Source organism: Phragmites australis, chromosome 4 (genome assembly GCF_958298935.1).
Source record: "Phragmites australis chromosome 4, lpPhrAust1.1, whole genome shotgun sequence".
Classification (NCBI taxonomy): domain Eukaryota; kingdom Viridiplantae; phylum Streptophyta; class Magnoliopsida; order Poales; family Poaceae; genus Phragmites; species Phragmites australis.
This window is the reverse complement of record NC_084924.1, coordinates 44,759,131-44,787,109: the sequence shown is the minus strand read 5'-3', so window position 1 is coordinate 44,787,109 and position 27,979 is coordinate 44,759,131. Positions and strand designations below refer to the sequence as shown.

The window sequence follows — 27,979 nt, the reverse complement described above, 5'->3', positions numbered from 1 at the left end:
CTTTTTATCCACTTCAAATTTTTTATTTACCAGTGCACCCGGTATTTCAATGCAGGATAAACTGATATGGTCTGCAAGTTATGATTGATCAAAGAATGAAGTTCAAAGATCTTGCAGCAAGCAAAGCTTACCATTTTAATATCTTGTATTTTTTTAGAATGTTATATTATGATCGATGCTTTGTATTATCAATTCTTTTCGCAATGTGTGGAATCATTTGTTTAACTAACAATTTTAATTTGTTGGTTCTTGTATTGGTTGTATTCCTATGGTTAATAAATATATTTGTGGTAAGTGTTGCACATTGTGAGAAAAATATGTACTTGTGTAGTGAAAATGACCCTATTAATTTAGGGTTATGATTTTATGATTAATGATAACATAGTCATTGAGACTAACATGTTTGTCAAAGTATGTATGTCGGAGGGTTAACTCCTGTCACAGGGATCCCGAGAGACCCCTTTTTAGAGATTCGGCCGGGGGATGACCCTGAATAAATTCGTCGGAGAAATAAATGGAGGTGGAAGTAAATGCAACGGCCGGTGGTGGGGGATGAAAAACTAGTGCAAAGAGAAGTAAATGCACCAGAAATTTAGACAGGTTCGGGCCGCACGGGGGCGTAATACCCTACTCCTGTATGGATGTAATAACTGCCCTGAGGAAGTCTCTCAAGGATGTTTCTGGTTACAAGAATATTTATTTAACTAAGAGCTTAGGGCTCCTTGTTCTTGGGCAGGGACTGTGCCTTGGGTTGGTCTATAGTTCGGCTCTTGGTGCTTCTGTGTTCTCTTGTTCGCTTGTTGGGTCTTTCTTTTGATGGTTTGTTTTTTTCCCCCCCTTTCGGATGTATTGCTGGATATATCCCGGATGTGTGTCGATCTCTTCCGTGCTGCCGGCTCTTTTGTGCACTCGCCGGCTGATACATGCCCCAAACGGGAAGGAGGGGGCACAAGTTTCGAGGCGCCGCGACTGGGAAAGTCGTCATCATTTCTTCTGGGCGAAGTGACCGGAGGGTGAAAAACGCGGCGCACGCCCGGTCACCTGTCACCATAAACGCCTTGGCAACGGGCGCCGTAGAGAGGGCCCACCGGGCAGCCGCAGAGCAACCCGGCGTGCCCGTCCCGTCTTGTTCCTCTGCCACAGCAGGGCGGCAGACGGAACACCTTGATCCTAGCGATGTTATCCCGAGACACACCAGAGGATACGGGACATGACCCGTGCAATTAATAGCCCCACGCCTCTCTGCCAAAACATGGCAGGAACTGACACCGCGGCGGGAGCAGTTGGGGATGTCAGGCCACGCACGCCCATTAAATGCGGCCTCGGACCTCTGACCGGTTGACACCCCATCGGTGGGCCCCTCGAGGGCCTTTCTGGGTCGTCGGGGCACCGAGTGCTCGGGGGGTACTGTTCACCTCCCCGAGCACTCTCTCCCGAGAATGCCTATCCTTGCCCTCGGGGTACCGGGTGCTCGGGGGTACTGTTCACCTCCCCGAGCACCCTCTCCCGAGCACTCTTGCACGAACCTTCAGGGAACCGAGTGCTCGGGGGCTGCCACGTGCAACCCCGAGCACTCCCTCCCGAGTACTTTTGCACAGGTCTTTCGAGGAACCGAGAGCTCGGGGGCTGCCACGTGTAGCCCCGAGCACTCTCTCCCGAGCACCTTCACACTGACCCTCGGGGAACCGAGCGCTCGGGGGTTGCCGCACGCAGTCCCCGAGCACTCTCTCCCGGAACTTAGCTCTCTTGATCGTCGGGGGACTAGGGTGCTCGGGGGCGACCGGGCACTTCCCCGAGCACTTTCTTCCCGGTACTTAGACTCTGCGGATCATCGGGGAACTGAGGTGCTCAGGGACCAGGGACTGTGGCCCCGAGCACCTTCTCCCGGGACCTTGAACTTTCTTCACCCCACAGGAGGGACCTCGCGGGATGGCAACACGTGGTGGATGGCTGGCCTAGCCTCGGGACTCAGGGACCCCTGGTTCCTGATACACCGATAATGTATTAGTATATCTTATAGATGCAATACATCAAGAAGTCATCGAAGCCGAAACAAAATTGATTAAATTAGAAAAGTTATAGGAAGATTTGTCTCACCGGATGGTCCGGTGCAGAGGAGTTTGTACTCACCTGAATATTATGTCCGGAGGTTGATAGCCTCACCGGATAGTCCTGTGAATAGGACATGAGACCATCGAAGTATTTCTGACTCACCGAATAATCCAGTGATCTGCACTGGGTAACACCAGAGTATTTCCTATAGAGAATAATACAAGTGCAGAAGACTGAGAATATCAACCTACCGAATAGTCTGGTGCTTAGTTTGTGCACACCGGAGCATTTCTTGCAGAGATGACTGCAAGTGTTGAAGAATGAAGAACAACCCACCGGAAGATTCGGTGCTCTAAAGATGAATGCACCGGAATATTTTACACAAAGAGACTGCAAAGGCTCGGATGACTCAAGATAACTGACCGGAAGGTTCAGTGATAGATTTGAAAGTATACCGGAGTATCCGATGTTCAGAAATGTATTGAGTGAAGTTCCAACGATTAGTTTCTGAGGTTGTACCCACCGGATGATCCGGTGTTAGTACTACTGTTCTCACCGAATCATCTGGTGTTAACAGCTTTTTTAAGCCATTGGGAAAACAGTAAGGTGACGGGTTTGAGGCTATAAATATCCCTTCACACAGTCATTTGAAGGGGTTACATGCTGCTGGAGTCTAGAGGAAGCTCATACACACTTGAGAAGATATCCAAGCCACCAAAGTGCTAAAAGTGATCATCCAAGGTAATTAAACATAAGATTAGTATGTGATTAGTGCTTATAGACCTAGAGAGAGTGTTGCTAGGTGATGGCTTCCTAGAGAGTGGATCACGGAGTGATCCTAACTTGTATCGAGAGGTACGCCAATACCTTTAAGTCTTGGTGACTCACCGGCATCTTGGGCTATAGTGGTTTAAGTTTGTTGACCCTCCAACTTGGTGTGGAGTGACGGTAAGACATGTGTATGGGGATGTGAAGACCCTTGCCTTGGTGGCTTAAGCTATGAAGTGATCACGGCGATAAGTGACCGGAAAAGAGGCTAGTGGCGAGACCTTATTTTGGTGGCTTGTTGGCTCATTCGACTTGAGACTTTGCCTTGGTGGCTCAAAAGTCATGACCGGGTGCCGATCGGGAGCATATTCTTGGTGGAGCTCCAACGTGGACTATGGGTGATATTCATACCACTGATACCACGGGATAAAAATCCCTTGTGTCGAGTTTGTCTCTCTACCTTATTTATGTTTCCGCATTTACATACTTGTAATTTATCTTGCTATAGTAGGTTGCAATCATATTGAGTGGTAGAGTAGACATACTAGATAAACCTAGAGCACATTTAGATAGAAATTGAGATATGTTTATCTTGTGAAGTTTTTAGAGTCATTAGATTTCTAAGTGTCCTAATTCACCTCCCCTCTTATGACGTCATCGTTCCTCATAATTTGTATCAGAGCCTCGTGCTTTTGATAGGCTTAACATCCTAGAGTTATGATATTCGGGTTTGGAATAGATACCCATAGTGCTCCACTTATCGATGACACAATTTTTCACCATTGAAAAATTCTAATGTCTTGTTATTTGTAAGTCAATGGTCTAGATATTTAGAGAGTCACTAAGGAATGGATAAGACCGCGCATCACCAATAAGGAGAGGCAATTAGATGCTTCTTGATATATTGCATCCATGAGACCTACTAACATATATTTTTGACAAACATATTAGTCCTAATTACTATATTATGATTAATCACCAAAACCACAATTATGGCCTAATAGGGTTATTTTTACTTCAATCTCTCCCTTTTTAGTGATTAATAACAACACAACCAAAGCAAGTGACAAATAATAAATGATACCAATCATAAAGAGCACAAAGTCTTACCATATTGTTTGGATGCATGTTTTTACTATTTAGTCCCTCTTTATTGTGGCTTTCCCTTTCTTTATTGCCACTATCTCCCTTGATCGATCCATGCAAGAATTTCTCCCCCTTTTTCAATCTAGGTGCCTCATGTTGCTTCTTGTATCCTCTTCTTCTCCTACTTTGTCAACTTCAGCATTTCTAGACGTCTTATATCTTGCTTCTTACTTTGGTCATCAAACTTCTCCTCCTTTATCAACAATCTCAAAAAGAACTACAAACATATGTTGAACTTAAGGAAGAGCGTTAGAGCACATGGAAAAAAGCTTCATAAATTATGATCTAATAAAATGATATCAATTAAAAAGATTTACCAATTGTAAGGATATGAGACATTGATATCAATTGAAAAAGATAAGCAAGGATCATAATTAATGAAACTCATATAATATAATCTAAACTCCCTCTTTATGTGTGCATATATATAATAATACCTACTTGTGAATACCACTTGTATGAATATAACAATATATATTGGTTCATGGCACATAAAAGATATCAATTCTAAAACTAGTGCCATGTAAGGGACCTACAACTAATAAACCATATATGTTGCTCATAGGTTAGAGATAAGTGCAAGAACCTACCGTATGAAAAACTATACTAGGCATTGCAATAAATTGAAATAAGCATATACAATCCTAGACAAGGCAATGATTCAAAAAACATGAACAAAATTCTATCTACCATTACCTCCTTACTTTTGGATGGGGATTTGGGTATATGATAATCATGATCTCATCAAAGCGGTCAATCTTATGTATTTGGCTTCTTTGTTTAAACATTAACTTTATTTTATGAGCCAAGTCTCCAAATTCTATAGCTGTTTCGGCCTTTAAGTCTTCTTTAGAACCCAAATTGATTGTGACCTCTTCATGTTAGTGATGACTTTCTTGGGCACCTAAATGGGTTGGTTCCACCCCCAATTCTTTCTCCTAACCATATGTGCAACCACCTTGCTATTGTTCTTCTTCTTAAGCTTGTAGTGGTTGCTCTTAGTCTTAATTTATAGTTGGGCTTGGTGCAGATGTTGGAGGTCTTGTTGGAGAGGTTTATTACTTTCTTCTTATCTTTAGTCTCCTTCTTAACTTGCTTGCATTAGAAGGACTTGTGGCTTTCTTGATGATATTTGAAGCATGTCATGGTGGACCCCTCCGCAAGCTTCTTCACCATGGTTACACGGTATCTTGAGGAGGTTAGATATGGTTTTTGCCTTTTAATCTTGCCAAGTCTTTCTTGATATTTTCTACTTCTTGTTTGAGCTCATCATTTTCTTGCGTAATGAGTTCATTAGATGGTTCTCCAATAACATTCTCAACACATATATCATTGCAAAGGGGTGAGCTAGATAAATCAATTAAATTATTACAAGAAGTACAAGCATCTATCTTAGAATTGAAAATAAATAGAGAGATAAATTGCTCTAAAGGAACCTTAGATTAAGATTCAATGCACTTAAATTTAGCATTAATCTCATCATGCTCCTTGTTTGGTAAATTGAATTTACTCAATAATTAGAAACAAAGATAGCATGAATATCACTGAGGGTATTAAATTTCTTAAGTTCCTTAGATTGTTTCTTAAAGGCCCTTTGTTGCTCATTGATCAAATGAAGGAGTTCATCATAGGAGGAGGAATCCTCATCGGATTCATCATCACTTACATCGCTATCCATACCTTTGGCCATAAGACACTTATGAGATGACTCGCGTGTTGACTTGTGTGATGATGAACTTGAGGAAGAGCTTCTCTTGGAGGAGTGGGCGGTAAAGCTCTCATCACTTGAGCTTGAATCTTCATCTTCACTCACCCATCTTCCTATGCTTGCAACTATTTTGGTTCTTCCCCTTGCCTCCCTCTTACTCTTAGTTTTCTTCTCCTTGATATGATCAATAATTTTGACTAAGTCTTTCATGGAAATTCGATGATCAATCTTGGTATTGACCTTCTTGATGTTCTTCTCCACTCAAGAGATGAGCTTAGTGACTTCGGGATCCATTTCTTCATCACTTGATGCGCTTTGCTCATCATCTTTATTGATCTTTTCATCTTCATCTCTATCATCTTCGCTTGAGCTTGACTCTTACTCTTGCCCTCTCATCTTCGCCTTCATATGTGGACATAGTGCTTGCTTGCTTGTAAGAGCAAGGTTGTTGGCATCAAATGAGGAAGAAGCTTCAACCCTATGTTTATGGTTATTTTATGGACAGTGATCTTGCCGAGCATTTGACTTGGAGTCAACTTTTTGATGTCGTTGTTGTTGTAAATGATAAAGACTATCAACTTGTACTTTAGAATAAGAGCTTCAAGTACTCTTCTCATCACTTTATCATCGTCAATTGGCATCAAACCTAACCTATTTACCTCATTGACAAGAATATTTAAACATGAGTACATGTTATTAGCACTTTCATGGGTAAATTGTTTGATGCTATTGAGCTTAGTAACATGCACATGATATTTCTCATTGTGCACATCCTTTGTGCCTTTATGTATTTCAATGAGACCATTTCAAATATCATGTGTATTGGTGAGAGAATAAACACGATTAAATACATCAATATTTAAAGATGATACAATGATACTCTTCGCTAATGCATCTAATTGCCTCTTCTTGTTGGTGATGTAGGGTCTCATCCCTTATTCGATGACTTTCCAAACATCTAGACCTTTGGCTTGCAAAAAATAAGACATTAGAATTTTTCAACGAGAGAAATTTATGCTATCGAAAAGTGGAGCGCTATGGGTATCCATCCTAAACCCAGACGTCACAACTCTAGGATGTTAAGCCTACCAAGAGCATGAGGCTCTAATACCAATTGTGAGGAATAATGATGTTCTAAGAGGAGGGTGAATTAGGACACTTATAAACATAAACCAAATTGTCTCTAAAAACTTTACAAGATAAATCTATCTTAATTTCTATCTAAATATACTCTATGTTTATCTAGTGTGTCTACTCTACTGCTCAAGATAATTACAACTTACTCTAGTAAGATAAATTGCAAGTATGTAAATGCGAAAATAAAAATAAGGTAGAGAGACAAACTCGGCACAATAGATTTTTATCTCATGGTATCGATGGCATGAATGCCATCCCCAATCCACGTTAGAGCTCCACAAAGAATAAGATCCCGGTCGGCAAGTCTCTTCCGGTCACGGCTCTTGAGCAACCAAGTCACCAAGATAAGGTCTAAAGCATGATGAGCCACTAAGCCACTAAGGCAAGGTCTCACCATTAGCCTCTCTTCCGGTCACTTGCCCTGTGATCACTTCGGAGTTTGAGCCACCAAGGAAAGGGTCTCCGTATCCCCGTACACGTGTCTTGCCACCGCTCCACATTAAGTTGGAGGGTCAACAAGGTTGAGCCACCAGGACCCAAGATGCTGACGAGTCACCAAGACTCCAAGGCACCAACGTACCACTTGGTACAACCTAGGATCACTCCTTGATCCCTTCTTCAAGCTGCAGCACCTAGCTACAACTCACTCTAGGTCTATAAACACTAAACACTCTCTAATCTTGTGCTTAATTGCCTTGGATGATCACTTTAAGCACTTTGGTGGCTTCGATGTCTTCTCAAGTGTATATGAGCTTCCTCTAGACTCTAGCAGTATGCCACATGCCAAATGACTGAGTGAAGGGGTATTTATAGCCTCAAATCCGCTAACTAGCTATTTTCCCAACAACTCAGAAAAGCTATTAACACTGGATGATCCGGTGAGAATAGTAGTACTAATACCGAATCAGCTAGTTAGTACAAACTCAAAAACTAGCCGTTGAAACTCCACTCACTATCTCTGTGAACACCAGACATTCTGATGTGCCTACAAATCCATCACCGGATCTTCTGGTGAGTTATCTTGAGCCAGACCGTGCCACTTCTTCTCTGTGTAAAATGTTCTGGTACATTGATCTTCAGAGCACCGGACCTTCCGGTGATTTGTTCTTTATTCTGCAATATTTGCAGTTGTGTGCAAGAAATGCGTTGGTGTTATAATCCGGTGAGCAGAAACCAAGCACCGGACCTTCCAGTGGGTTGTTCTTCATTCATCAACATTTGAACTCGCCTCTGCAAGAAATGCTCCGGTGCTATAATCCGGTGAGCATAAACCAAGCATCGGATCTTCTGGTGGGTTGATCTTTAGTCTTTGCACTTGCATTCTTCTCTGTAAGAAATACTTCAGTGCTATCCAGTACAAATCACCAGACTATCCGATAAGGTCCTCAGTCTTCTACTCTTTGTCAGAAATACTCCAGTGAGTTCAATACACAGAGTACCAGACTTTTCGGTGAGGCTAATAGTCTCTGAACACAAAGCTCTGGTGAGTGCAAACTCCTTTAAACTGGATCTTCTGGTGATGTTAATTTTCCTAAGACTTCTCCAATTCAATCAAACTTTATCCTGTCTGCTGTGGCTTCTTGATGCATTACATCTATAAGACCTACTAACATATATTCTTGATAAACATATTAGTCTCAATTATTATATTATCATTAATCACAAAATCACAATTATAACCTAATATGACCATTTTCGTACAACCGTTCCTTACAATTTGTGATGACAATGATGCCACTTTTGTAAAATACAAGTGTGACGGTTCAATTGTCACAATTATAATTAAAATAGTGAGTAGAAACATCGACACAATAAGCTCATTTAGTGATAAAGCTTTGGTCATTAATATTGACTCTCTAGTGACTATATCTATGGTCACTATTACAAATAAAATTGTGATGATTAAGTTGTCATAAATACTTTCAAACTGTATGGACTTTTATCTTCACTACGAGTAATATAAATAATCATAATTTTCTGTTACTAATTTACACATTTTTGTGACCATAAAAATCATCACAAATAGGCATGCCAATAGTGATAAGTAAATTTATCCCTAATAAGCATAGTCATTTGTGGGGAATAAAAAATCATCACTATATTACTTGTGACTTGAGTATTGGTGGAGACTAGTGAAGAATGAAAAGATTGCCACAAACACTGATTTGTTACGAAAAATTACACTTTGGTGATGAATTTTTTCACCGGAAAACCGTATTCCCCTCGTAGTGAGGGAGTCGGCAAAAAATCCGGCTACAACCGGCACTCCATTTGGGCCTCACTATTTTGGCACTCGCTATCTGGCACAGTTCACTTGCCACAGTTGGGGAGCACGAGAGGACACGTGGTTTTCAATTTCCCCTTCCCATCTCTTCTATTTAAAACAATGATCTTATGTTTCTCTAAAAATCTTAGAATGTTTTGTACATGTTCTATAATTTATTTGAAACTCATTTTAATTAGATTCATCCATAAAACCTGTGTAGAATTAAAACTAAAATTATCCAAAAAAGAATATTTTTATAATTTCTAACAATTTTTAGGGCCTGAAATAAATTTCTAAAAACCTGGGAAAATTCAGTAATATTCTTTTTATATAACTAGATGATATTTTTAAAATTATTTTCAGCCCTAGGTTATATGGTGAAAAAATAAGTTCTTTTATAATGCTCTATTTATATGTATTTTTATTATTTCATATGATATTCTTCTTTGAATTCAAATATTTATAAAATATAGCCATTTGAAATATAGACGTTGCAAATATTTTTTTTATTTATAGGATACTAATAGAATATAGGTGATTAGAATTTAAGGAGCGAGATTTAGGAAGTCGGTTGGAATGCGTAGAGAAATAGAGAAAGAATATTTTAGGAATGCTCTCTATATAAGATATAGAGAGTGAGATTTAAAGAGTCAATTGGAAATGCTTTGAGACCTAAATCAAATCACACACTTTTTACCAACCTATTCTGAGCCTACTGCACCATTTATTCACATATATCTGCTAGCAATAATGCCAACAGTGTTGTTTCAATAAAGGAATAGAACACTATCCTAGCCTATGTGGATGCAAGTAGCCATTGCAATGCTAACCTTAGGTCCATTCACTTAGGGTGTGAGTGGTTATTCGTATACGAGTAATCTGGTCTGACAAATATGTATAATCTTAGAGAAAAATATGTTTGATTGTCCCCTTGCACTATTTTAGGTTTTCAGCCTAGCTCGACGAAAGCAAATGTACGCTTGTAGTCTGGCTCGAGAGGGAAGCTCAACAGCAACCAGTCACAAAGTCATTTTGATGCGAGTAACCAATCATAGTCTCAACCCTTACATTCGCTCATACAAGCTCTGATTCGATCAACCAAATAAAAACTTAACTTAGTCTGTATAGACAGATATGACCAATCAAACACTCTTCTTTTTAACAAATATGATGTCACTTAATCTACTTACTCTCAACCTACCTATACAATCTATATAGATAAAAATCATATAAGTTGTTAACGTGCATATATTTGGAGATAAGTCTCGGGCTGATCCCAGCCTTACCATTTTCCATGTATATCGGGATTTCCTTCCCGGCCTTATCTCTTTCCATATATATCGGGATTTCCATCCCTTGTAACCCTAGTACATGGCTATAAATATAAATCTGGAGGTCGCCACGATTGGTAGGCAGTGCTTCCCCTAAATCTCCTCTCTTTCATGGTATCAGGGATCGTTTTGATCCACATTCCTTCCGCTGCTTTTCTTTCCCGTTTGTTCACCCTAGCGCTGCTACACCTCGTTCACCACCGGCCACATTCACCTCCACAACATGAGCGACAATGGCACCCTGCCTACGCTTAGTGATGGCACCTTGCCAGCGATCGGCTCCGGCACCTCCGGCGCCCTCACAAACGCATCGACCCTCGCCATCTCCATCTCTTCGTCCATCAATGTCGCCTCCATCAAGACACATGTGTTAGTCATCCTCAGCTTCAAGGCTGCCAACTACACGAAGTGGTCGATGTACTTCCAGGCAACCTACGGGAAGTTCGGTCTTCTCGCCACATTGATGGCACTGTCCCTGCGTGTCTTGATGATGCCTCGTGGATCCAGGCTGACATGTGCGTGTGCACCTGGCTCTACGGCTCCATCATCGATGATGTCGTCGACGCCACCATTGAGCCAAATCAGACGACCCAGGAGTTCTGGCTTCGCGTCGGCGCCCTCTTCACCGCCAATGACAATACCTGCGCCATCTACCTACGCCAACAATTCCACTCCTTGGTGTAGGGTGACTCCTCCATCATGGAGTACTTCCACCGTCTCAAGACCACTGTCGATGCCCTCTGTGACGTCGGCTGTGTCATTCAGGACAATGAGCTTGTTCTCAACGTGCTCCGTAGTCTGAGCCCCCGCTTGAAGAATGCTGCCGACATCATCTCCTTCCAGGATTCCCTCCCGTCCTTTGCCAAGGCATGGGACATGCTTCTCCTTCACAAGATCGCTGCCCCGCCGAGCACAGAGCCCTCATCTGCGACGACCCTACTCTCTGTGACTCCGCGTGCCGGAGGATCGCCCTGTGGCTCTGCTGTCCGTGCCTCATCCTCCAACTCTAGGCGCGGGCGTGACAAGCATCGCTAGGGCAAAGGCGGTGGCTCAGCCAGCTCCTCCTCCAATCCTATCTGTGTCGCGACGCCTACCTCCATAACACCTCCCACTGGCCCTTGAGTCTGTATGACCCCATGGGGTCCATTCCTGATGGCTCCTCCTTGCCACGCGTGGTCTGCCTAGGGCTGCTCGACTGCTGGCATCGGCATCCTGGTCCCCCATCCGGCACCAGCATCTGCCCAGGCATACACCATCACGTTGGCCCCAGTCCAGCTTTCCGCTAATAGCCAGGGACCACAAGGGCAACTGTGGGATCAAGCCTCCCTCATCGCTGCTCTCAACGCCATGCAAACTCCATCGCAAAACAACTAGGTGATGGACACCGGCGCCACTTCCCACATGGCATTCGATGATGGTATCCTCCAAACTTCAACTTCTTGCGCATCCCCCCTGTTTGTTACTATGGGAAATGGTAACTCTATTCCCATTTCCCGCACGGGGCACGTGCCTCTCTCATTTTCTTCATCCAACATCTCAACAACATCCTCAAAGTTCCATCCTTAATTAAAAACCTAATTTCTGTGCGTCAATTCTCTAGAGATAACTCTTGCTCTATTGAATTTGACCCCTTTAGTTTTTCATCAAGGATCTACGTACCAGGACAACGATTCTACACTGCAAAAGTGATGGTGACCACTACACTTTCAGTGCCACCACTCCAACCACCTCCGTCGCCCTCCTATCTGCAGCTCCCTCCTTTGACGTATGGCACCGCCGCCTCGGTCATCCTGGTCGAGATGTCATGTCATCTCTTCATCATTGCGATCTATGGACATCACCAGTTCTTAGCAATTTCTGGTTATAAATACTATCTCATTTTGGTTGATGATTTCTCCCACTATTTTTGGACTTTTCCTTTGCATCGCAAATATGATGTTCATGAGTTGTTCCTCGCTTTCTTTGCCTATGTGCGCACACATTTTAACCTACATGTTCGGTGCTTTCAGGCTGACAATGGTCACGAGTTTGTCAACTTGGTCAACCTCTCCTTTTTTTGGTCACATGGCATCTTCCTTCGGCTCTCGTGCCCGTACACCTCACAACAAAACGGCAAAGTTGAACGAGCCATCCATACCACCAATGATGTTGTCCGCACCCTGCTATTCCAAGCACAAATGCCACATGCTTTCTGCGCCAAGGCCCTCACTGCCGCCACACACATCCTTAACCGGCGTCCAACAGCTACCCTACAGTTCGATACTCCCTTCTCGCAACTATTTGGCCACCCTCCCAACCTAAGCCATCTTCGAGTGTTTGGTTGTCTTTGTTTTCCAAACACTGCCTCCACCGTCACTCATAAGCTTGCTCCACGCTCGGTAGCTTGTGTCTTCCTCGGTTACCCACTCGACCACAAAAGGGTATCGCTATTATGACCCATCCACGCGTCGCATTATCACTTCTCGTCATGTCATCTTCGATGAGTCCACCTTTCCCTTTGCAGCTGCCTCCCCACCTCTTTCTCTGGCATCTCTTGACTTTCTTGTTGATCCATCTCTTCACACTAACCCAGCTGCCCAGGCACCCATGGTTTATACATGTGCAGGTTCCTATCGGCTCCTTGACACACTAGCTTGCATCACTACTCAGCCCAGCATGCCTATGTCCACCGTGGGCTCCTCTCGGAGTTCCCCTTGCCTCGGTCATCCGGATCGCGCCTAGCCCCAGTCGCACAGCAGACCACGACTTCACCGACCGACACCGTTGCTTTCACACCACGCATGGCCACGTTTCCTGGGACACCCGTTCGGGCTTCTTCGACATCACCACATGACTCGCTCTCTGCTTTGGCTACGTGCATACTCGCCCAAGTTTTGGATAGTCTTGTGCCGCTAGAGCGATGGGCACCGGATGGTCCGGTGTCACCAGCGAATTGGATGTCGGATGCTCCAGTGCCACCAGGGGCAGCGGAGTCACCTGTTGTCTTCCCTGGTCAATCAACCAGGTCGGCCGACGCTACCATCGCGCCATGTGCGGCCACGGATGTGGCTGCCAGATCGGCGGATGATGCCACAACGCGTCTGACGGCTGTTGCGCCACACGCGACCACAGATGTTACTGCTGCCTCAGCAGCATCGCCTCTCTCTGTGCATTCTCCAGCTGGTCACCCTATGATTATGCGACCCAAAGTCGGCATTGTCAAGCTGGTGGATCGGCTCAATCTCTCCACAAGCCACATGGCGGTGACACCACTTTCGGTGAACTACAGGGCTGCTCTTGCTGATCCCAATTGGTGCCAAGCTATGACGAACGAGTTCCAAGCCCTCCTCTATAACCGCACATGGGTTCTGGTGCCCCAGCCACCCAAGGCCAACATTGTCTCTGGCAAGTGGATCTACAAGCACAAATTCCACTCTGACTGCTCTTTGGCTTGGTACAAGGCACGTTGGGTGGTGCGTGGTTATTCACAACGCTCGGGCATCGACTTCGACGAGACTTTCAGCCCGGTTGTGAAGCCCGCCACCATTCATGCTATTTTGAGTATTGCTGTCTCGCGTTCTTGGCCCATTCATCAGCTAGACATAAAGAACGCGTTCCTCCATGGCACGCTGGATGAGATCATCTATTGCCAGCAGCCTGCTGGTTTCGTGGATGCTGCTCGCTTGGACCATGTCTGTCGGCTTCTCAAGTCTTTATACAGATTGAAGCAAGCCCCCCTGTGCGTGGTACCAGCGATTCGCCTCGCATATCCGCACCATGGGCTTCATCGCCTCTGTCTCTGACACCTCACTTTTCGTCCTAAAGACCAGCGCTGACTTCGCCTACATCATCCTATACATTGACGACATCATCTTGACGGCTTCATCGTTGGCACTTCTGCACTCCATCACCACGCATCTTGCCGAATTCGCCATGACCGACCTTGGCAACCAACGCATCTTCCTCAGCATTGATGTGCGTTGTTCCGCCGATGACCTCTTCCTTTCGCAGCGACAGTATGCTGCGGATATTCTTCAACGAGCCGGCATGGCTGAGTGCCATCCCACAGCCACTCCAGTCGACACGAAGGCCAAGCTCTCTACCACTGATGGGATGCCAGTTGTTGATCCCACTGAATAATGTAGTCTCGCCGGTGCTCTATAGTACTTGATATTGACTCGCCCCAACATTGCTTATGTGGTGCAACAAGTCTGTCTGTACATGCACGACCCCGAGAGCCCCACTTCAACATTGTCAAAAGCATATTGCGCTATGTCAAAGGCACTATGGATTTCGGTCTTCACCTGTTCGCCACCTCGTCGTTGAAGTCTCTCACAGCCTACTCGGAAGTCGACTGGGCAGGTTGTCCTGACTCTCGGTGTTCCACCTCCGGTTACTGTATGTACCTCGACAACAACCTCATCTCCTGGTCTTCCAAGCGTCAGACCACTATATCCCGCTCCAGTGCTGAAGCGGAATATCACGTCGTCGCTCATGTCATTGTTGAGTGTTGTTGGGTGCGCCAGCTTCTGCAAGAGCTTCACTAACCCCTTCATAGCGCCACGATTGTCTATTGTGACAATGTCAGCGCTGTCTATATGGCTTCAAACCCCGTCCATCACCATCGAACAAAGCACATCGAGATTGACATTCACTTTGTGCGAGAGAAGGTTGCTCTTGGACAAGTTCAGATTCTTCTCGACCCCTCAAGTCATCAGTTCACCGATATCATAACGAAAGACCTCCCGATACAGTTGTTTCAGGATTTTCAATCTAGCCTCTGTGTTTAAGGGCCTCACGCTTCGACTGCGGGGTTGTTAACATGCATATATTTGGAGATAAGTCTCGGTCTGATTTCCAGCCTTATTATTTTTCATGTATATCGGGATTTTCATATCTTGTAACCCTAGTATATGACTACAAATATAAATCTGAAGGCCATCACGATTGGTAGGCAGTGCTTCTCTCAAATCTTCTCTTTTCGTAAGGAATCAATCGCAAACTCGTTACCTTAGCACGCTAAAGCTGCGGCAACTACAAAAAACATGCGGGGAGGAAGTGGTGAAGCTAGCTGGTGAGGGGGATAGAGGCCGTCCCAAGCGCACGTGGTGGGACAGGCCACAGAAGCACATCATGATCACGTGGTGCGGCAACAGAGAGTACAGAACGATGGGATAGCTCCGTTCGCCCGCATGTGAATTTGAAGATCGCATACGACGATGAGTGACCAGCGCCAGCTCTGCGCTGACAGTGACGTTTCCTGGCGCCAACTTATCTTCCAGCTCAGTTTTGGCTCCAATCGGGACTACTGCCGATCGAGTCGCCGGATCGGGATCCGACGGCCTCTGTCGCCTTTACCCTATCTAGAAAATCGGGGTGCTTGCATACGCCAATAGCTAGCGACAGACCAATAGCGACGTATCGGCTGTACTGTATATAATATATTGATATGTGAGACGTACAAATAAAAAATAATCTCCTTGCCAGCATCACATGTTTCACAGCATCACACACAGCAAGGACACAAGCTACAACTTTGTTTGTTTCCGTTTCTAGGTCGCTTCTCGCCAGAAAAAAAACGGACGGACCCCCAAACGGCATCCTTACCAGCTATCAGCTCCGTGTCACGGAGCGCAAGACTTGTCCCCATTGCACTAAAGGCAAAAATCGGTTCCCCACCGCTTTATCCGCTTAGAGAATTTGAGTTATAATTTTTAGAGGTAAAATATAACAGTGCATCTCAAGTTTATAGTTATTTACTCATAATTGTCACTGTTATACCCCTTCAGTTGTCCCCTCCCTGCTCGATCCGCTGGCTCCCCACTTGCATAGAGTTCATGCTGTGGTGATTAAGATTTGTCCCCTTGTCTCTCGCTACGCCTCCTTGTGTGAGAGAGGATGGTGGCCACTCTCCCGACCGACGGATCCTCTGGCGGCCTTATCGACCGTCACTACCACACTCTTGACGTGTTCGTCGCCCCAAGGTAATGAGATTCGAGAAGGGGAATCTTTAGTAGAGCACCTGATTTGGATCTGATGCTTGGGGGGATGAGAGATCTGGTGGCACAATGTTGCTCCAGTTGCTTATGCCCCCCTAATGTGGTCGTGTTTTCGCTTAGGTTGCCATCGTATCAGGCGATGTGTGCGGCGATGGGGACTGAGCAACCGAAGGGTTGGATGTTGTCGTGCAATCGTTGTGGCGTCAGCGAGCCGCGCGTCAGATCCATACTGACCAAGGTGAGGTCCATGCTAGTCAACACGTCTACGCAACTACACAAGCAGTAGCACCATGTGCAACAGAGTAGTAAGTGAGGTGTTGCCATGGATTTCAATTTTGTTTTACAGTTTTTTCACCGACGAAAAGGCTGAAATTCGCAAAATTTCACTAAAATTTTGGTCATTTTTCATCCTCTTCTCTGTGGGTCCTACATGTCAGTGAAATAAAATTTTAAAATTAGATATTTCGTTCCCCTATAAAATTCCTAAAATTCACGAAATTTCACCGAAATTTGACGAAATTTTAATCCTTAGGTGCTGCTACTTCATCGCTGCAGGGTTAGTTTCTTCTGATCGGATTTCGGTTATTAAACATGTGTACTGGAACATGAAAAATCTTGAACAATCATTTGAGCAAATCTCATCGTTTCTTTTTTGTATTCTGCCAGAATTACATCTGACTTGTTTGAGCACTGAGATGGCATGGGGAAAAAAGCATCGCTAACAATCTAGCATATACTATGTCTGCATATCAACTGATACACGGATAGCAAACCAGCAGCTAGATGTGTTCAAATGCTAGGATGCGCCAGTTACAAGACTTATTTCAGACCTAGGAGATGTGCAGAAGATGAACATGTTGTTTGCTATTTTGACAAGAATATTTGTTCTTGCACTTCAGAGAGAATTTCAGTGACTTGTAGTAGCAAATCAATGGTGAACATGAATGAACTGCAATTTTATTCCTACGGTGGAAATAATGAGATGGTGAACAGAATCTAAGTGACTCTTTAGAACGCATGATTCTCAAAACACAGGAATAGGAAAAACGTAGGATTAGAGTTGCCTAGCATTTAAAACCCTATGGAATGAAAAATACAGAAAAACTATAGGAATGACCGTTTAGATGGAGCGCAGAAAAAACACAGGAATCAGAAGAGAGAAACATAAAGAAAGTTTTCCAAGAGGTTGGACCTCATGTTAGAAATCCTCAAATTCCTATGGAACAAGCCATTTCATAGGAATTTTATAGGATTTCTAGAGGTTCAATCCTTTGTTCCAAAGGGCTCGTAGGAATTTTCATATAGGTTCGAATCCGATGAAATTCCTATGTTTTCCCTTTGTTCCAAAAAGGGCCTAAAGAAGGTGTGTGTACTGATATACTGAAAATTTATGTTGTCTGTAGATTCATCGATAATTGTTTTGTCTTGCCAGCACAAAGAAATTGAGGTGTTCTTTTGGTCTGGCTTCACAACTATTTCTTTTCAAACCTGAGGCTATCTTTACACTCAGTTACAACCAAATTAACGATGAAATCTGATGCCAAATTATCTACACCCTCAAGTTTTCTCTCCATATATAGTTGTGTTCATTTGTTTCAATCTTGTGAAGTTCCCTCCAGTATCATTGAAACGGTCGCAAATAAGGCCTATATATACCTGCAGGCTGCAGCTAGTGCACGAACGGGAGAGGTGGAGTGTCCTCACTTCACATCCTGTGTGCAGATAGAAAGATGAGTTCCTCCACAGCCATTTCTCTCTTGCTAGCCTTGACCCTAGTACACTATGCATCCCTCGCCACCGCCGCCGGCCCCAGGGTCATCATCCTCGGCGCCGGCATGTCCGGTAAACCTATCATCATTGTCTATATCAAACCCTGCATCTCTGCATGTGCAGGCTAGCTACACGTAACGACAGAGACATGCAGCAGCACGCATGCATGCACTTCAGCTCGTAGGTGTCCGTCACTGATGCATATGATATAACTCTTGGCTTTTTAATATGATGCAGGTATCTCGGCAGGGAAGAGGCTGTCGGAAGCCGGGATAACGGACCTGCTGATTCTGGAGGCGACGGACCACGTCGGCGGCCGAATGCACAAGGTGAACTTCGCCGGCATCAACGTGGAGATGGGCGCCAACTGGGTGGAGGGCGTGAACGGTGGCAAGATGAACCCCATCTGGCCCATCGTTAACTCCACCCTCAAGCTCAGGAACTTCCGCTCCGACTTTGACTACCTCTCCCAGAACGTATACAAGGAGGAGTAAGTGGTGGGGTGAACTGAGAACAGGGATTATACTTACCAACTAACTAACACTACCGGAGACGGCTTCTTTGCCGAGTGTCCCAGACTTTGCCGCGTGCTTTCTATCGGGCACTCGGCAAAGAGGCTATTTGCCGAGTGCCAGAGACAAAGAACTCGGCAAACATCTGGCACTCGGCAAAGAGGCTATTTGCCGAGTGCCAGAGAGAAAGAACTCGGCAAAGAGGCTATTTGCCGAGTGCCAGAGAGGAAGAACTCGGCAAAGAGGCTCCTTTCCCGAGTGTCATTTTTTGACACTCGGCAAACCCTATTTTTTTCACTTTTGCCCAAGTTCGTGGAGGCTATTTGCCGAGTGCCAGAGAGAAAGAACTCGGCAAACATGTGGCACTCGGCAAAGAGGCTCCTTTCCCGAGTGTCATTTTTTGACACTCGGCAAACCCTATTTTTTTTTCACTTTTGACCTCCAAATTTTTTCTGCAGTCCTCATACAATACCTGGTACTCCATGTTCCAATGTGGCACATTTCTCGGACTTTTTCTATATTTCTTTAATTTATTTCAATTAATTGAATTTCTTGGATAATTCAAATTATAACTGCTAGTCATTCGAATAATGAAAAAAAATGAATGGAAAAATGATATTCATGTTATTTAGTATAATGTGAGGCCGTATCCAGGAACAAACCACCAATTTCGAACATCTTGTTCACGAAACATGACCACGAACTTGCGGTCGAGTTGTTTTTAAATTGTATAAAAAGCAAACGAAGTCCGAAAATCATGAAACTTGTCAAGATGTCATGATATCATATGTGGAGGCTGTGATAAAAATTTGAGAAGGTTTTGCGCAAGTTGTCACGTACGAAACATCACCACGAACCAGCCGCCCGCGCCCGCGCCCGCGCCAGCCGCCCCCGCGCCAGCGCCGCCCGCTCCCGCGCCGCCCCCAGCGCCGCGCCGCCGGAGGAGGAGGAGAAAGAGAGGAGGAGGAGGAGAGGAGGAAGAAGGAGGAAGAGAAGGAGGAGGAGGAAGAAGGAGGAAGGAGGAAGAAGGAGGAAGAGAAGGAGGAGGAGGAAGAAGGAGGAAGGAGGAAGGAGGAAGAAGAAGGAGGAGGAGGAGGAGGCGCCCCGGCCGTCGTTGCCACGTCCCCGACGCTTCCTGAGCCGTCGCCTTGTCCACCGGCGCCCTGGCCCCTTCACCACCGTCGCCCTACGACGCCCACTAGGTATGCCATACCGTCGTCGTCGTCGTAGTATTACTAGTAGTTGCGGTAGTAGTAGTGGTAGAGTAGCAGTGGTGGTAGTCTAAGTAGTCGTAGGAGTGGTTGTGATATTGTTATATATATGTGGTTGGATATAATCTTGTGCATGTCGGCCATCGTGCCGTTCATATATATGTGCATGTCGGCCATCGTGCCGTTGGTTTTCTTGCAGGTTTTGGAAACCTCACCGTGCAGGGGAGGTGCTGCCAAAATTTTGTATTAACAGTTTTATGTTTCTTTTTTTGCAGAGAAGAGCCAGTCGGAGCGGCGCCGGAATACCTCGGCGACCCCGATCGCCTTCCTTGCCGCTGCGGGTCTGCCTGCACCGCGTCGCCTCGCCCCTGCACCGACCCGCCACGGCCCCGCTAGCCTGACTCCACCGCCACCCTAGGTATAACCCCTCTTTCCGTATCATGGTCGTAGATCACGTAACCCAGTTAGGCGTCTCCCGTTCGAAAGAGATACGGTTGGAAATATGCAGATATTTCCATATCTAAAACCGTATCTGTTTCGAATTGTCCACATTTTTTGGACAGCCCGCGGATGCGTAGGTGGGGTTAGTTTCCATGGTCTGCTCCGATCCGAGACAGAGTTTCGGCATCATCTCCCTGTTGTTCTCCGGATACACACTCTCCCTAGCAGGACGTGTATTTGGAGAACAGCGGGGAGGTGCTGCCGAAATTCTGTCTCGAATAGGAGTAGAGCATGGAAACTAACCTCATCTACGGATCCTCGCGTGGGATTAGGACCTATCCTCACCTATTAGATAGTAGGAACGTCGTGTAGATGCAATTGATGTTTATATTACTCGCCGCTATATATGTTAGAGGATGGAGGACCGTGAGTGGATGTACACGGGCCGCGCAAGTCAGGGTCAGGTCACCAATGAATGGATCGACAAGACCGATGCTTTCTTGGAACTGGCATTTGGCGTGGCTGCTAAAGGAGCGAGTAAAATTTGCTGTCCCTGCAGCAAATGTGCAAACAGGAAAAGACAAACGAAGAAGGTCATGGGGGAACATCTTTGGAAGAATGGATTTACGCGCATCCCCAGTGCTGGGAACAGATGGTGGACAAGTGGTGCTCACGCGAGTGGGAGGAGACGCACAACTTGTGCCGAGAGCGGCGTTTGATGATGCCAGGTGTAGCACACCATCAAGGCAGCCGCAACCTCAGCGGATACGCACAAACATGGGTACGCGAATTCATTTATTTATTCTAACGCTCAATTCTGCATGATTTCTAATCATCTTGCTGTTTTTCTCGCAGTCAGCGTCACATGGTGGCCAGCCTTGCTCCATCTTCAAGGCATTTGCTATGGCCCACAAGGGCAAGGCGACGTCCGACGTCGACTACAACCCGGAGGACGGGCCCGAGGCGTACAGCAATGCGACCGTCCACAACCGCCTTAGTGAGTACACATCGATGGCAAGGGAGGTCCATGGGCCAGAGTATGATCCGAGCACCGAGGACCTTGATGGAGAAGTCGTCATGAGGGTGGGAGGAGGCAAGAAGCATGGGCGATACTGGATTGGCGACGGCGCAATCGACTCGGCCGCTACTCCCAGTCTCTCCCAGATTCGAGCAAGCAGCACGAGCACGAGCCCGGCCATACGACCTCGGAAGGACACTTCACACCACCGGGTGGAGGCACTCGAGGTTATTCCTGGTTTATTCGTCGTTCATTGGTTTTTTCATACCTTTCCTTTGCATTATTGTAACATTAGGGTGAATATATTGTAGGCCCAGCTGGAACAAGAGAGGAGGATACGGGAGCAAATGCAGGCGACGATGGAGAGGGTGGAGGCCGAGCGGGAGGCCGAGCAGCGGAGGATGGTGGAGATTCTTCAGTACATGCAAAGTATTGGCGCCGCTACGGGTGTAGCTCCGCCACCTTCGCTATTCGCTCCACCTCTACCTCCTCACTATTCTACTCCTGTGAGTATAAATGTTTTAGTTTGTATGTTCATGCTTACGGTCAAACCTAGTGGAGTATGAAAGTTTTATTCATGTATGGTATATATTTATCTTGTCTCACACATGCAATCTCTTCTCCTTTGTGCAGAATCAATCGGCGGCATCGAACGATCCTCATGCTTCAGCGAATCCTTCACCAAATCAGTTTCATTGACCATCTTGGTGATGATACTTGTGGTTGTTAATGGTACTTCTATTTGCAATTATGGTTGTGGATGATGGAGCACTTGGATTACTTGTGAACTTATTTGTGATATATTGTGAGACATGTGACGTTTGTGATATATATGTGGTGTTGGTGATATATATGTGCTGTTGATGATATATATGTGATGTTGGTGATGTTTGTTATATATATATATATCTTCTGTTTGTTTGGATGGGATGTAAAAAACAAATAAAAAAGGATGTTTTCAGTCACTTTGCCGAGTGCAAAGGCCATTGCAGTCGGCAAACATCACAGATTTGCCGAGAGCCACGGTCCAGGCACTCGGCAAAGATGGCCTGTTTGCCGAGTGTCCTCCCGGTGGCACTCGGCACAGATGCCACCTTTGCCGAGTGTTTGATTCACTGGCGCTCGGCAAAGCGGAGACCTTTACCGAGTGTCAGATTAGCACTCGGCAAAGCCTTTGCCGAGTGCCCGATAAAGTGCACTCGACAAAGAGGTCTTTGCCGACAAACTGTTTACCGAGCGCCCTTTGCCGAGTGTGGCACTCGGCAAAGCCTTTGCCGAGTGTATATCGTCCTTTGCCGAGTGCCTGAGGCACTCGGCAAAGAAGCTGTCTCCGGTAGTGTAAACATGTATGTTGCTCGCCGTGCAAAGAAAAGCCCTAAAGATCCTGCGTGCATGAGGGGAAATTTATGGGCAATTAATACGACGCTAGCATCAGGAAATGAAGCAAATAATATGCAAACGAAGTTAATGGTTTTGGAAATAATATGATTAAGTTGTTAAATACTCAACTCCACGTGTTCGTGCAAAATACACCAACGGTGCTTAAACTTGTCCCGTGATGACATCCAGATCGCCATATAAACTCTTAAAATACAGATCTATGTTTTTAAACTTGTTAAATGTGCCACTCGATGTCTTAAAGACCTAGATATGCATTGTAAGAGTTCATCGACATAGATGGCACCTGAGAGGACAGGTTTAAAGACCACTGGTGCACATACTTTACAGCCTCTTTTGGATTGTGGGAATTTTTTCTATATCCTACGTTTTTCCTATAAAATTGAACTGATTCCTGTAAAATTTCTGTACCATTTCTGTGAAATTCCTGCGTTCCAAAGGAGCCATACTTGTTGTAAAAACCGGTCTTACTTGTTTGCAAAAGACTAATATTGCTAGATACACGGAATTAAGCCAAGAATGTCACCTGGCCGAACTACTTACGCATTAACATAGACACTATATATACATGTTACGACATATCACTGCCACATAGAGGCATGTTATAGTTGATTCAAAACCGCTATCATAGCTAATTTTTGAACTGTATGTAACCAAAGCGACTGTGATAATCAGATATTATCACAATTAGTTCTGGAGCCAACTATGATACTCATTATTACAATCGGTTTTTGGTACAAACCGACTGACGAGAAATTTGTATTTCAAACGAATACCATGATTTATTAGTCATGTCCTCTGGAAAAAGCAATATACACATGGCATTTTAGATCTAATATATGGAATCCAGCTAGCTAGCTAGATCAAAACTACTTACCTTGCATCACAGGGAAAAAAAATCCTCCTGCAAAGTCCGAGCCTTCTCAACTGAAATCTTGGAAAATGATGGCAGCCGCCCCAAGCAGCAGCTCTGCTCGGTCTGAATAGGAGTTGCTTGGGAAGATAGGTAGAAGATTGTCACACTCTGTTCTTGGCTCCGCGGCAATACATGATGCTCGAGTAAAAAACCGATTATGACAAATTATTTATATATAGGCGGGTTTTAGTGGCCGACTGCAATCACCTACTTCAAACCGACTGTAAAAACGTTTTCTATATATATTAGTGTATTATTGTCTTACATTATCATGAATACATTTTGTTGTACATAATAATCTGCAGTGGCGGCGTCTACGATGAAGATTACGTCCAGAAAAGAATCGAGAGGGCGGATGAGGTGGAAGATAGTGGAGGGAAGCTCTCCGGCACGTTGCACTCCAGCGGCCGCGACGACATGTCCATCCTTGCCATGCAGCGTCTCAACGATCAGTATGCACATAAATATATATTCTCAATAAATCTGCTCTTGCTCTACATAGAAACGTCCATCTTATAACAGATCATTCCGTAGAAAATATATAGTTGCATTTCAAACTTGTTTATTTTCATGGGGAACATTTCGAACGGTTGTAATAATCTTAAAAAACAAGGAACACTTGCAAATATTGGGTGCCGCTGGTTCTAAATGTAAGTGCTCCATTGTTTATTCAAGTAGCTATCGCCTTAGGGCATGGACAACACGGTCTTATAGGTCATCTCATATATTGCCACATAATCTTTATAAAGCTTAATAGACAATTCTTACAATGGAATTACCTTTTGAGTTGTCTCGTAGTAATGTTAAAAGCTCTTAATTTGTATATAGACCAAATGAATGCTATGAGTAGTATGGTAACAACAATTTATACAATAATATGAGAGTAATCTCGTTCACATCACATAAAATCATAGGCCCAATACATGCGACACCTATAACACAATGATTGTACTGCCCTTAGTTCAGAATTCAGACTACAAATGCCAGCACGTGACCCCTGGCCAATGTACTTGACCGTTGGGACAGAGAGGAGAGCGACCATGCTTGAAAGCCCTTTAAGGCCCAAATGTGTTCGTCTCAGGCCAATCTAATCAAACTTGGCCCACCGGCCGACCCGCCACTGTGCTGGATACCTTGTAGTTCTGGTCCTGTGTGCAGGATACCGATGCTAAAAGCCTTGCGGGGATAAAAGCCTTATAATTTCAGCCGTTGTACTAGTACATGATACGAGCTGTGAACCGAGTACTAATGAAATTATTTTTATATTGTTACGATCGTAGTTTAGCAGAAAGTGAAATTATACGTTGTCGGGTTACTAGTACATGCTAAACTAGTAGAACCGAGTGCAATAGCAGAACCGAATTACTAGTACATGCTAAAAATATAAAAATGAAGAAAACGTATCTTTCTGCTAAACTACGATCGAGCCAATAGCTAAACAACGATCGAGAAAAATCATTCGTTGTCGGGTGCAAATGCAATGGCCAGCCAGCCGAACGGCCCGGCCACGCCGGTGGATATGGTAGTGGACTACTACAAGTACGACTACGAGTTCGCCGAGCCGCCGCGCGTGACAAGCCTGCAGAACACTGTCCCTCTGCCGACGTTCAGCGACTTCGGAGAAGACGTCTACTTCGTCGCCGACCAGCGAGGCTACGAGGCCGTGGTGTACTACCTCGCTGGGCAGTACCTCAAGACCGACAAGTCCGGCAAAATCGTCGATCCCCGGCTCCAGCTCAACAAGGTACCGAGCCTACCCGCAATGCCAGTTTGCCACATGTTCTTGCTTGCCTTTTTATAGTTTTCCTCTTCTATGTTCCAAGCTGAAATTACATGACACTAACGCGATATATATATATTTATATATATTCACGTAAAGGTGGTGCGAGAGATAACCTACTCCTCGAATGGGGTCACCGTGAAGACGGAGGACAACTCGGTGTACAGGGCAGACTATGTCATGGTTTCTGCAAGCTTGGGAGTCCTTCAAAGTGATCTCATTCAGTTCAAGCCTCAGCTACCTGTCAGTTCCTGCTTCTTCATGTCATATTTTTTTTGGAATTGAATATTCACTTGTTTAATTCACTTACCATATCAAGAAAGACGCTAGATAACAGTCGTACATTCTGCAATTTTTCCTTCACTGTACCAGGCATGGAAGGTTTCGGCGATCTACCAATTCGACATGGCCGTGTACACCAAGATCTTCGTCAAGTTCCCCAAGAAGTTCTGGCCTGAAGGGAAAGGGAGAGAGTTCTTCCTCTACGCGAGCAGCAGGAGAGGTTACTATGGAGTATGGCAGGTACACCACAATTCAACATTGACTGCTATTGGCTCGATCGTAGTTTAGCAGAAAGTGAAATTATGACTGCCTTGCAAACTAACTTTTTGCAACGATCTTTTGTGCTGAAACACTTAGGAGTTTGAGGCGCAGTACCCTGACGCCAACGTCCTCCTTGTCACCGTCACCGATGAGGAGTCGAGGCGGATCGAGCAGCAGTCGGACAACCAGACCAAGGCAGAAATCATGGAGGTGCTGAGGAAGATGTTCCCCAGCGAGGACGTCCCCGAAGCGACAGACATCCTTGTCCCGAAATGGTGGTCGAACAGGTTCTACAAGGGCACCTTCTCCAACTGGCCAATTGGCGTCAACCGCTACGAATATGACCAGCTCAGGGTACTCCAAATTGCAGCGTGATTTTGCGATTGTATGATTCACAGAACCATGTGTGAACTTTGGTTCTTGTTTTTTCTGTACTCTAGGCGCCGGTTGGGAGGGTTTACTTCACCGGAGAGCACACGAGCGAGCACTACAACGGATACGTCCATGGCGCTTATCTTTCAGGTAAATGTGCACAACTGCATATGGTCTTCATTTGCCTATTCTTGAGTTTGTCAATATACATTTCTAGTGATAAGCTTAGTACTTACATGTAAACGTTTGTATTGTCAGGTATTGACTCTGCTGAAATTCTGATCAACTGCGCCCAGAAGAAGATGTGCAAGTACCATGTCCAGGGAAAGTATGACTAGGTCATATTACACGGCGAAGAAAACCCCTTCTGGCCGTGGTGACCTAGTAATAAGCTGCTCGTAGATTTTATTTCAGTCCAGGTTCTCCATGATTGATAAACTGAGATGTGTGGTTTGTTCTTCGAGGAATAAGGCGACTTCAGTGGAAGGCGTCACTATTCAGATTGTCATTTGTGTCTGCTATCATGTATCTTCTATTATTTGCGACTGCTATCATGTATCATCTATCATTTGTCATTAAATAATTCTGCTGCTGCTCACCAAAAAAAAGTTCTCCTTCAGTATTCTTGTTATGCTCTCTGTGTTCAATAAAATCTTGCATTGCGCAGTTCCAGTAGAGAAAACGTTGATTATCATCACAGTCAGCATATAAGGAAAGGGATTTTTTTAATTTATATATATTATTTTCGAAATTAGCATAAATGTACGTCTATTTTGAAAACTGAAAAAAAATGTAGGTATGTCACCCGTTGGCCTGCCAGCATGGATAGGGCAGAAACATGTCACCGTTGAACGGGCGACAAGTTTGTTGCCCCTTTGCATAAAATCAGAGAACATAGGAGTGGAACACGTATCGATTCTTTTCTTCCCAAAGGACCTCCCAATTTTATTTTATTTTTGAAACGAATACCTCTCGATGTTTCAGCCGAGATCTCTGGTTAACATGCTGTATTCTATAACCACAATACAGGACCCGTTCCACACTACAGATCGGGTTTACTCCGAATGCAATACCTAAGCGTCTAAGCGAGGCCCATCCGGAATCGCTCGTCTTTTCTGCTCCTCCCACCTCGCCGCCGCCTCACGCCGAAACGAATCAACACAACGGGAGGGCACGTGTCCCATCTGGAGAACATGTCACGGCGCCACGGCGGGGAAGAAGCGCAAGTGAACGAGGGCTGAGCCATCGGGAGCCGGGAGCGTTTGGGCGGTCACGGCGCGGGTGAGCGTCGAGAGCATTGGCGGCCGTGCAATTTTTATTGACGGGCATAGTTCTTCTGTGGTACCAAGCGCAGCGGAAGCGTCCTGGGGCCAAGGTTAAGGTTGTTACCGACCGAGCTCCGGCGATAACCGAAAATTCGCAATAACCGCGGTTACCTGTTAAAAATTCAAAAAAATTCGGAGAAAATTCATTTAGTAAAATTTGAAATTTGGAAAAAAAAATCGCGATTTTAGCCGTTCTGGAACCGGTCGGTTTGGACCGGTTACCGAGCGGTTTTTGTGATTTATCGAGCGGTTTTCTTGAATTTTCCGTATTATCGGTAACCGCTCGGTTTTCTCGGTAACCGGTCGG

At 45.0% G+C, this 27,979-nt stretch overlaps 2 protein-coding genes across 2 annotated transcripts; both read left to right on the top strand.

The window, feature by feature from the left end:
* Positions 1 to 10,631: 10,631 nt before the first annotated feature.
* Positions 10,632 to 11,092, top strand: LOC133914842 (uncharacterized). The gene is made up of 2 exons (XM_062357835.1): positions 10,632 to 10,835; positions 10,916 to 11,092. Exons 1-2 carry the CDS (start codon positions 10,632 to 10,634, stop codon positions 11,090 to 11,092), a joined length of 381 nt encoding a protein of 126 aa, XP_062213819.1.
* Positions 11,093 to 18,091: 6,999 nt separating this feature from the next.
* Positions 18,092 to 26,916, top strand: LOC133914458 (polyamine oxidase 1). The gene is made up of 9 exons (XM_062357561.1): positions 18,092 to 18,228; positions 18,394 to 18,646; positions 23,958 to 24,104; positions 25,141 to 25,396; positions 25,532 to 25,675; positions 25,805 to 25,954; positions 26,072 to 26,329; positions 26,416 to 26,497; positions 26,606 to 26,916. Exons 1-9 carry the CDS (start codon positions 18,117 to 18,119, stop codon positions 26,683 to 26,685), a joined length of 1,482 nt encoding a protein of 493 aa, XP_062213545.1. The 5' UTR covers positions 18,092 to 18,116; the 3' UTR covers positions 26,686 to 26,916.
* Positions 26,917 to 27,979: the final 1,063 nt, after the last annotated feature.